Source organism: Paraphaeosphaeria sporulosa (assembly GCF_001642045.1).
Source record: "Paraphaeosphaeria sporulosa strain AP3s5-JAC2a unplaced genomic scaffold CC84scaffold_15, whole genome shotgun sequence".
In the NCBI taxonomy this organism is placed as follows: Eukaryota; Fungi; Ascomycota; class Dothideomycetes; order Pleosporales; family Didymosphaeriaceae; genus Paraphaeosphaeria; species Paraphaeosphaeria sporulosa.
This window is the reverse complement of record NW_017253374.1, coordinates 867,088-877,711: the sequence shown is the minus strand read 5'-3', so window position 1 is coordinate 877,711 and position 10,624 is coordinate 867,088. Positions and strand designations below refer to the sequence as shown.

Here is a 10,624-nt window from a genome sequence, read left to right as displayed (position 1 = left end):
GGCAAGAATGCGGCATCCCGCTGCTCCGACCGTGATAGCCTTTCTACTGGGGTTGTTGGCGTTCTTTCTTTTGTGGGGAAAGCTCCGAGGCGATGGACACCATGAGGGAAACCCGCATCCGGATGATGTGCCGCCGAAAGCGAAAGAAGAAATTGTTGAAGAAGAAGAAGAAGAAGAAGAAGAAGAAGAAGAAGAAGAAGAAGAAGAAGAAGAAGAAGAAGAAGAAGAAGAAGAAGAAGAAGAAGAAGAAGAAGCTGGCGAGGGGTAGATGGTGAAGAGCTTTGAGCCGAGTCGAATGGTATGTTCGATGGTACCGTCAGGCCGATTTGGAAGAGAGTACAACTTCAAGAGCTAGGAATCAATCCGAAAACGTGACAAATGTCGCAACCGAATAACGTCCGAATGACACATTCCACATGCAAGTCGGCGCCCGTACTGGCATCATTTCTTCAAGCGGGCTTGTCCTTCGAGCTTTTGCAGACAAGCATTCAATTCTGGGTTGGAAATGCCGAACATCTGCTCTTCACGGTCGATCAGGTATTTGAGCGCCTTCCTCTCTTCAAGAGCCTGTTTCTGCTGCTTGCTGGGGCGTCCAGATTTCGCCCAGGTGGGCTTCTTTGCTAGCCCTTCGCCCTTGCGGTTGCGCGGAACCTTGTCTCTGGAGTTCTTTGGGCGGCCCCTCGTCTTCTCTGGCATTCCAGGCTTTTCGAGCAGCTGCTGGGGAGTGTGCTGCATGCTTGGCTGTTGAGAACCCAGCTCGGCGTCCATGAAGATGCATCTGCATTCGTATCCACACCAACACTGATAGCAAAAGTTCACCGGGAACCGAGTCCAATGGTTGAGTGCCATTTTGCCTGCGACTGTTAATCCCCTGAAGCATCCACACTACAGAATAGTACCTACCTTTCAAGAGTGGGCTAAGTGTGTTCATGAAGGGTGTCTCAAGTTGATATAGTTGTTGTGGGAAGAGTGCCGAGGTGCTGAAATGTGTTCAAAGGCCGAAATGTGCTGGAGGGTTGAGAGTGTTGGAGTCTGAGTGAATGCAAGAGAATTATGCGGTTTCGGAGGGTTTATATACAGAAGGAGAAAGAGTGTTGGGACTAAATTGCACGAGGCGAGAGGACCATTCCATTGATCTCAACAGCTATCGTGAGCGATTGGGACGGTTTCAACGGTACAGGTGGTGTGTCTTCATGGAGACGCGGGTGTACCAAGGGAGGACGTGTGCTACGCATTTATTTTATGGTAATCGCCTACCAAGATTTGCATGCAGCGGCAGGCTTTTCTCCAAGGATTTGCGAGAAAACCAGTATGCCCCACATCCCAGGAACAGGCACGAGAACGAATCACACATGGAATTACTTGCGTATGCAGCACAATCACGACAAGGCATTCAAAAGTCATTATCTCGCGAGCGCAGGACCTTGCTTATCTTGATGGGCTACAAGAAGAGCAGTTTTCTGGATACATGGGGCGCGACAATCTTTGGCGGGCAGAGTCCGGTCGATGTCCACTGGATGGCATGAATACTCTGCTCTCAACGGCTGTTCTCGCTCGGCTGGTGGGTTTGAGAGTCACGGCGCACATCCACGGTGGATCGCAGAGGGCTTTGCTCTCGACAGCTATCGTCAACGGTTTCTCTTGGCATCCATGAGCGCACACGCACCGTCTCTGGAGCGCGAGCGAAGGGGTCTGCGTACAATGAACGGGTGCCGTCAACGGGTCTTGCAGGTTAAGGGTAATCCCTAGGTGTACCTTGGGTGATATCTGTGACAGGAAACGTTCTTTTTTAGTGGAGAAATATGAATTGCCCCGTCCAACCTCAGACCATGAAACATGGTACCCAAGATCCTCCCTGTTTCAACAATCGACATGGCGCACTCTACCTTGCTATACGGAGAGTCATGAGCCAACATACTTGACAGACACGTTAAGATCTCTTCACGACGCATTGAAGACTCCACCTTATGTACAGTATGCAGCACTTGGCTCTTCGGTGTTTCTTCCGCCGAACAAGAATGAAACAAATGCCTCCAAAAGTGCTCTAAATGATGGTAGTGGAGCCGCGACAACGAAGCGAAAGACAAGCACGCTATTTCGATTGCGATAAGCTTCGATGTCGAACGAGACAGCTGAAAAACTTTGGTAAAGCGTTATGCTTTCTTACCTGATGTGTCTTACGGGTACTCTTTGTCGCAAAGACTCTGTCTCGAAGAAAGATACGTCCACGGATTTGTTATGATGAGCTCTCCGCCAATCAGACTGTTTGTTTACCGTATATTACATAACGAGGTGCGTCTTAGCGCGGCTGTCCTGTATCATCAGGCTACCTCCTTACCCTCCGCCTGATGAACTCTGCGAAACGCTACAAATAATTCACGGAATGAATATGGTCGCGCAGTCAGAAACATATATGATGCAGCTGCAGCTGTTGATGGAGCCCCCGGGCGACCTTCGAAGGCACGGTTTCATCACAGCGCCTCTTACGGACGAAGAGCTTTTACTGAAGCGGCGATGTCTAGGATGTAACAAAGGTAACAGCATTTGCCGCTCACATTTGAAATCATTACTGACCCTCTATAGCCATGTCGCAACTCAGAGGTAGAGAGAGGACGGGACCAGGTCTTTCTATCTCGGCGCATGCAGCGAATGTGGCAGGCGCACCTCAGATATCTGCATCCGAGTTCAATGGGCCGGCGGAGAAGGCTGCGACCGCTCCTAAATTCAAGTGCAGATTTCATCCCGGCAAGGTTGAATACAAGGTAAGTCAGATGGGTATCCTTTGTCGCTCCAGGCGGTCACCTGACATAGTAATAGTATTGGACATGTTGCGATCAGCACTGTACCGCTGACCCTTGCAGCGGCTCTGATTTCCACAATCCCCGCGACGAGTCTCTAATGGAGCTCACCCGGCGCCATCAACTGCACTTTACGCCTATCGTACACCAGGATAGCCTGACCAGAGGCCAAGACCTCCGGGCAGCTGTCGCTCTGGATTGCGAGATGGGTACCGCCCAATCTGGAGACACGGAGCTTATCAAAGTCTCCCTAATAGACTACTTCACGGGTGAGGTTCTCGTAAACAATATCGTGGAGCCGGACGTACCATTACGACACCTCAATACAAAGTACTCGGGCGTCACTTGGGGTCATATGCGTGAAGCACAGAGGAGGCGAACGATCTTAAAAGCTACCACAGGGGCGCGATATGCAGTATGGAGGTTTGTTGGCGAACAGACAATCGTTGTAGGACATGGTGTCCACAACGACTTGAGATCAATGAAGTGGATTCATGAGCGTGTCGTCGACTCATTTGTGATCGAGTTCAACATCAAAAGAATTAGGGAGGAGAAAGAGAGAATTGCGGAAGAGGAAGCGATTGCGAAGGCGAAGGCTGATGGTACTTACGTGGAACCTGTCAAAGAGACGCCGGTATCGGGTGAAGGTGCGAACAGGGTTGTTGTACCGCCGGTACACAAACCCAGGAAAAGGAAGGGAGGAGACCTGTCGCTCAAGACCCTGGTGGATAAGCGTTTAGGTCGGAAGATCCAACTCGGTGAGGGTACGACGGGTCACGATTCTTTGGAGGATGCAATTGCGGCGCGAGACTTGGTTCATTGGCACATTAACAACCCAGGTGCCAACAACTCAGATGCTGAGTAAAGCTGTGTGGAGCACTGTTGGGCATTGGTAGTGTCCTCACACCGTTCGACGCCTGTTCACTTCCACCACTTCATACGACAAACATCCCGGTATGGTCATTACCAGTGTTGTATACAAACATGAGACGGTATGACTACTACCACTCTGCACTATCTCTCCCATGAGTACAAGCCCACCTCCACCCTTATCACAGGTTTACTCTCCTTTCTTCGCCTTCAATTTTCTTAGCTCAACTTCGATCGCACTATCTACTTCCTTCTTCAGGCCCTTGTAGTATCCCAGCTTGAACAGGATTTCGTACCAGACGAACAGCGGTGCCAGGAACAATGCCTGCACCAGATTGTCTAGTAGGGCAGGCTTACGGCCTTCGAATTTACCGTGGCCGATGAATTGCAGGATCCAGGATACCATGTGCACGCCGGCAGCGATAGTATTGGCTTTGGTACGATCGTACTTGATGGTGAGGCTGTTAGCGAAGGCAGCGCCTCCTAGGACGAGTGGACTAATAGTGGCGCCGGCAAGGTTGGGAGAGAGGACTAGGTAGAGAGTCGAGTATGTCAATGAGGCAAGAGTTGCTACGTTCAAAGGAAGATTGAGGCGCGATAGCATTGTCGGAGTGCGTAGAGCAGGCGTGTTGGTCAACTTTGTGATGAGTTAGCTAAGAAAGGTTGCGCGGTATCGGACGTACAAGTATCTGGCCAGTTGCTAGCAGGAGTGGTACACAAGCCATGTGGATCGCGACATTGGTCGGTTCGTTGTGGTAAGCACCGTACTAGTGATGTTAAATGAGAGCGTGTGCTTGACCTATGGAATTCACTCACAAAGACGAGCTGTTGCTTGAGATTGAAACCCATTGTCACTTTGTCTCGAGTGGTCTCTGGGTATTGCTGGGGAATTACGTACGACGGCTCCACGAACGACGCGATAGAGGCACCGACAGATATACAAAAGCGAACCAGAGAAGGATACACGAGCAAAATATACAGTAAGACGGTCATGCGACACGGCGTGATGTTATGCTGCTTATGCTGTACCGAGGCTAAACGGCGTCAGATGAGTGGGTCGTTCCTGCTTGACATGTGGGTAGACGCTTAGCTCCTTCTAGTCTCTCCACACACGCTGCCACAACGTCACAGCCGTTTTATTGTGGATACTGTTGGGGCCTTAATCCAACGACTTGCCATGGCCTTTCTCGCTTCTTCGAACGGTGCGAACTCTTCAGCGGCCGCGAGGCGTGAACGTGAATGCACAATCGAACTGCCCGGACCAGCGCGGAACCTACGACACGGCGGCCCGATGCCGATGCGCTTCGTCTGGGCTAAGACGAGAAAAGATATGAAATGGACGGAAGCGCCCGCGATGACAATCAGCAAACAAATGTCAAATCGCGTTCACCTGAAGTCGATGCAACACATATGATCATGTTTTCAATGGCAACGACTCCGCAAGCCATTAGTGACCGAGCTATCGCATGCGCAGCACATGGTCGTATATCAAGAATTGAGAATTGCTTAGTATGCAATATTACTGTTTGATCTCTTTCCATTACCAAATGAGTGACTCACCGCTGTCTACTCACGTACCACTACTAAGACGGGCTGTCAGACAAAGCTGGCTAGCCAATATGTATCGCAAACACGAATTTATCGGAGGAATCAGTCTCACGCGCAGAAGACCACTGTGGTGATCGAATGTTCCATGCGAGGTGCCCGATCACTCCTAAGCCTTCACGCCAGTAATGTCGGGAGATGGCGCAGTACGGTGAACGTGGTCGAACTTGTACAGGGCAGGTTTCGCGAGACCCTTCTTGCGGAGGACATACGTCTTGAACCACCAAGGCAGGTTCTGGCCGACTTGGTATCTCATGTGAGTGCGCGTCGGCACGGCGAAGATGTAGTCGAGCTCTTCGAGCGTACGTTGCTTGGTCTCCGGCAGCCACAAGAAGCTGAAGATGGTTAGCCATATCTCACCATTAGAGCCGGTGAACTTACATCATGATCACGGCTACGATATTTAGTCCGGCATAGAAACCGAAGACACCCTGTGCCTTCATAACGCGCAACATGGTCGGGAGGGTCAGCGAGAGGACGGACGCCCAGAAGTTATTGGTCGCCACAGCCCAAGACATGCCCATCTCACGATGCGACAGAGGGAAGACCTCAGCCGAGTACGTGAATGGTACCGGACCCATACCTGGAGAGTAAAATGCGCCAAATATGTACACGAACAAGGCGATCAAAGCCATGTGTGCAGTGCTTGACGCCGGGATATAGTAGCACATGCCCGCGACTAAAAGCGACCAGAACATGTTGGGAAAAGTGAACAGCAACAGTCCGCGGCGGCCAAAGGTATCAATTGTCCATACGGCCGGCCAAGCGAAGACAAAGTTGACGAGACCGAAACCGAACGAGGCGATGAGGGCAACCTTGTCCGTGGCGCCGCCCTCTCGGAAAATCGTGCTCGAATAGAAGGCTGCCAGACCCAGTCAGTCCATTGCGAGAAAGAGGAGTAATGGTACTTCGCTGGTGTCCCAAGCTGAGAACAGGCCCTTTCTTATGTCTCGAATAGACAATAGGTATCTTCGTGCTTGGCCAAAACACCAACCTTTCCCGGGAGACACTTGCCAATGATGTTGATACCGCACATCTGTTGCCCGATCATGACGATACCGGAGGCTTGAGTAGCACGCCGCACACGAGGGATGGTGAACAACTCGACGAAGCGGCTGAAGAAGTTGCTGCTCGGCGTCAGGCCGGCCTCCTTGACAAGAACCTCCTCTTGAGCCAAGAGCGCGTGAGTGTAGTACAGATCGCGCGCAGCTTGGAGAGGAGTATTACGGAGCCGGAGGAAAGACTTGTATGCCTTGGCATATCGACGTTTCTTCATCAGCCAACGGGGTGACTCTGGCACGAAATAGATACCGAAGAGTAGTGGAACGGCCGGGATGAATGCGGAGCCCAGCTGCAGTCGCCAGGCAATTCGGCCAACATCCTGTTGACAAGTCAGGAACCTGGAGAACACTATACCGGACAATCAACGTACCATCACAACAAGATTAGCCACCGTGCCCAGGAAGATGCCGAACGCAGTCCATATCTGCCAAGACATCACTAGACCTCCCCGGACAGAGGCCGGAACATTCTCTGCGGAAAAGACAGGGACGGTCCTGATGAATATGAGCAGTGCAAATGTTGAAACCGAGGCGGCAGACACCTACACTTCCTTGAGGCCCATGCCGACACCAAGCAGTACACGACATGCTGCGAGCTGGCCCCAGTGTTGAGTAAGACCTGAGCCGATGGGAGCGAGGACTGAGAAGATTGCAGCAATGAAGATGGTACCGCGGCGGCCAATCAAGTCATTGATCGGGTCGGAAATCCAAGCAGTGAAGAGGGCAATGGCAATGTAAGGACAGGAATTCACGAAACCGACAATCCAGCTGTTCTTACGGCACAATGCCGTGTTCGCAGGGCTCTCGTCACAGAAAGATGCAGGGCCGTCAGGGATGCCGAATTGCTGTGCGAAAGTCAAGTTGGCACCGTTTGAGCCCGTCTGATCCCAGCCCTGAATAGCCGCAGCGATGGAGTTAAGGATGATGGTCGCATATAGAATCTTGGGTAACTTCCAGCGATGCGTAATTTCCTCGCGGAGGCAAATTCGGTCATTCTCGTCAAGCTCCTCTATCTCGTCAATCAGCGCGGGTGCCTGAGCGGCGAGCGCACCCTTAATGAGGAGTGGGGTGATGTCCTCCAGCTGGTGCTCGCGCGCGAAGCCTTCGACATCAGCGATCAGTTGCTCTTTGGAAAGGCCGACAAGAGGATTACGAATCCTGTTGACGTTAGCGGAGCGACCAAACCAGACTTGTATGCAGCATCAACGCAAAAGCTTGCGCGACGTGCAGGATCGGCGACACAAATAACGAAAACACGCGCAAACTCTTCGTTATGGGCTTTCGTTGGCAACTTACTCTCCCTCGGTATTGGCCGTCAACTGCGTAATGCTTTGACGACGCTTCTCCTCAGTATCGAGGATGGAGCTGCGGCGCTCGGTAGGTCTGGGTTGCTGCGATCAGCTTGCTGGAGCTTGCGACGAGGTGCGAATACGGTGACCTTACTCGGTGCCTGAGATCTTCTCGTTCTCGTCCGCCATGTTTACGACAAACCCGATTTGAGCTGTTCAGGAGGGCGATCCAGTTGCGAGGTCGGTGACTGGGGAGAGCTCTGTTTTATAAGCTGCGGGGATCCAGGCAACCGGTTGGGTTGAAAGCGGTCGGTGCATGGGCTCGCGTTGCAGCGCTTGGGTCACACAGAGGGCGGCGGCTTTTTCTGGGCAAAGTGAAGGCATCGCCGCTCGGTTGGATGCTGCAGCGATATCACGCGACGGTCCAACAAACGCACCATTGCACCCTCGATCCAAGCCGGCGTCAGCGATGCAACAGCTTCAAATTGAACATTGGGCAGGCGTAGGTGGCTTAGCGGAGTCTTATCTCATTGGTTACACAGCTTCGAGGCTGCAGGGTGGCTGCGTGTGCGCGCCTGGGGCTTTGGCCTCCCGCAACTTTCCCCGCGCTCCAGCCAGTTCGTATGCTTGTCTCGAGGTGTGACCAAATCGGAGAAGATCAGCAGGCTCATTTTCACAAAGACAAGGGCCGTAAGCAATTTCCCAGTCACCGGAAACTCCAGCGTATGCCTACCATTCGCAGCAGTATTCCAGCATGCATGCCTTTTCTCAGCCGCAAGACCATGTTGACTGCGACTCGAGTCTGAAAGCGTCCTTCTCTCCCAACCTGCCAGAACGATGTACGCCTATCGATATGTTTGTCTTGCGGGTACTAGCATGTCCCATGGCGCGAGCAACAAAGGAACGAATCAGCAGGCTACCGATCGGGGTTGAACATCTCCGCACTACGGGAACCCCAGACGATCCTCTAGCGCTCGACCTACCCGAATCGGCTAAGCGCAAAGGAGGACAAGATCTCAGCTCTGCACGCGTGTCCTTGCGAGTGCGATCGGAATTTGCTAGGCCGAGTGAGCTTTCTTGGCATAGATAGCTATGCGCATCCTTTGCTGGCTATACGCGAAGCCATCCACTCTCGACGCAACTATATCAGCTGCAGGAGGCGAGGCAGCTGTGGATAGGAAGACCACTGTTGGCACAACGTTTGGCGAGTGTTAAACACTTCGCTTTTCCAAGCCCAGCGATGCAAATGTTTGCACATATCCGTACCCTGGTTTCACCGGTTCTCGCTTGGGAGTGCAAGGATTTTCCAGGCTCATACGTGTATCCGTTATGCAATATCGCCTATGCGATGCCATTCCTTCGAACAGAAGTCCGACCAAGACGTTCCGACAAGCATACACATCAAGCCTTAGGTTCCTTCGCAAGTTTGGCACAACAGCACAGTGGCGCCTTGGCCCGAACCTCTGCTGAGCTTGGACGCCTTCGATGGCTTTAGGATGAGTTAATGAAAATGACATAAGGTTTTCTCTATGTTATTTTTCGTGCTTGGCGCTGGGCGCTTTGAGCTCACAAATTCACAGCAACAGCCACAATTGGGTGGGTTGAGCCTCTCGCGGTTGTGGGACGGTCTAGTGCAGGCTAATCCCAACCGTGTTTACAATGTATGCACGGCACGCACGGCTGGCTTTCAGTATCAGACGCCCGTGCCACCACGATCCTGATTATAAGACAGAAATAGCGTATGGCCTTCACGCACAGCTAGTAAGTCTCTTTTTCTCTTCACGTGAACAAAAACCTTTACACATCCAGATTCGTCGATTTAAATTTATTCATTGTAAGTGTCTGTTGCCCACCACACGAGAATGAAACTGGCATGCCTGAAGGATGCATGAGATCAACCAAGCGTACCAATGTCCATTCTAGCTTGTTTCTTGAATATAATTGTTCCAAACCCGAGCGCATCGCCACCGTGTCAGGCACTGACGCATGTTCCGTTCCAACATGTTCTCCAATAAGCCCTCATTTCTGCTGCATAACCTCCTAGACTAAGGCTTCTTCGACCATGCGTCATAGCCCATAGGTAGCAAACAGAGCGAATCGAAAGTGTGGGTATTGAACTGCTTCTTTTAGGGTGATGCAGTGCTCTCATTTTATGGACTGGGCCTCATCAACATCCTTTAGTAGGTACAAAGAGAAGCGCGAACGCACTCGATAACGTTGATCTTTAAGGCGTTTTGATGAATGGCACATCGTGGTAACAGTTGGCAACAACTGTGCTCAAAAAGGCACTTATAGTCGACCAGCAAAACTTCGCGGCCAACTTCTAAGATATCTACAACTACCGATACCTAGAAGTTGTGCTCCAACACCGAAGTGTCTAAACCGTCTTTCTCAAACAAAGCCAATCATTCATTGTATACTGTGGTACCATCCTCAGTTCTCCATCTAGTCGATGATTTGAAATTTCCCCCATATTCATGTTCGATGTCTGCCAGTGTTCGCCCAGTGTTGCTGCTGCGCGTCCAGATTTATAGCGTGCCGTAGTAATTCTCCCGTCTAAATGTAAAATTTATTCGTATCGGCGTCTCAAATCAACGTCTTGAGACGCGTGTCGAATCAGCAATTTTCCGATCGATCCAAGCGCTCCGTCTCAAGTGTTGCTTCAGAAGTACGTCTTCACCATTGCTCGTTTCGGGCAACTTGCGCTAGAGGTATCCTGAAATTTCCTTGGACCTCAAACGTGAATTGACGTAATTCTTGTCATCGTATAACTCGACTAGCTTAGCGGGCTCACGCACGAGTCTCAGTTGCTTGGTTGCTTCGTCTAGCTTCTCGGATGTTTGCAAAAGGTTGGGTAACGAAGAGGATTGTGTTTGCTCAGACATGGCATGCGCCTCGCTCGACCGCGGAGAGCATGCCAGATTCCATATCTCCGAAAACTCAATCCGACTCATTCACAGGATCAGATCAGGTGAGGGCGAGAATGCCACGACGTCGAGCT

The 10,624-nt window shown here is 51.4% G+C and overlaps 5 protein-coding genes across 5 annotated transcripts; 2 read left to right on the top strand and 3 right to left on the bottom strand.

Annotated features, from left to right (window-relative positions):
- Positions 1–7: 7 nt before the first annotated feature.
- Positions 8–268, top strand: CC84DRAFT_1104279 (uncharacterized protein; the record flags this gene model as incomplete). The annotated part of the gene is made up of 1 exon (XM_018175049.1): positions 8–268. The coding sequence occupies one exon, from the start codon at positions 8–10 to the stop codon at positions 266–268; it is 261 nt and encodes an 86-aa protein (XP_018029886.1).
- Positions 269–441: 173 nt separating this feature from the next.
- Positions 442–768, bottom strand: CC84DRAFT_1223175 (uncharacterized protein; the record flags this gene model as incomplete). Its single annotated transcript, XM_018183467.1, has 1 exon — positions 442–768. One exon carries the CDS (start codon positions 766–768, stop codon positions 442–444), a length of 327 nt encoding a protein of 108 aa, XP_018029885.1.
- Positions 769–2,240: 1,472 nt separating this feature from the next.
- CC84DRAFT_408109 (uncharacterized protein) lies at positions 2,241–3,972 on the top strand. The gene is made up of 3 exons (XM_018186078.1): positions 2,241–2,534; positions 2,584–2,762; positions 2,818–3,972. The coding sequence occupies exons 1-3, from the start codon at positions 2,384–2,386 to the stop codon at positions 3,661–3,663; spliced, it is 1,176 nt and encodes a 391-aa protein (XP_018029884.1). The 5' UTR covers positions 2,241–2,383; the 3' UTR covers positions 3,664–3,972.
- Positions 3,857–4,517, bottom strand: CC84DRAFT_1233075 (DUF962-domain-containing protein; the record flags this gene model as incomplete). The annotated part of the gene is made up of 3 exons (XM_018183781.1): positions 3,857–4,305; positions 4,352–4,435; positions 4,485–4,517. 3 exons carry the CDS (start codon positions 4,515–4,517, stop codon positions 3,859–3,861), a joined length of 564 nt encoding a protein of 187 aa, XP_018029883.1.
- Positions 4,518–5,382: 865 nt separating this feature from the next.
- CC84DRAFT_1191386 (MFS transporter) lies at positions 5,383–7,812 on the bottom strand (the record flags this gene model as incomplete). Its single annotated transcript, XM_018181179.1, has 7 exons — positions 5,383–5,608; positions 5,655–6,135; positions 6,288–6,654; positions 6,706–6,829; positions 6,881–7,492; positions 7,631–7,717; positions 7,778–7,812. 7 exons carry the CDS (start codon positions 7,810–7,812, stop codon positions 5,383–5,385), a joined length of 1,932 nt encoding a protein of 643 aa, XP_018029882.1.
- Between the last annotated feature and the right edge of the window lie 2,812 nt (positions 7,813–10,624).

Coding starts and splice junctions, on each gene's coding strand:
- CC84DRAFT_408109 (XM_018186078.1), top strand. CDS start 2,384: ATGAATATGGTCGCGCAGTCAGAAACATATATGATGCAGCTGCAGCTG. Junction 2,535..2,583: donor ATGTCTAGGATGTAACAAAG/GTAACAGCATTT, acceptor GACCCTCTATAG/CCATGTCGCAACTCAGAGGT. Junction 2,763..2,817: donor CCGGCAAGGTTGAATACAAG/GTAAGTCAGATG, acceptor ACATAGTAATAG/TATTGGACATGTTGCGATCA.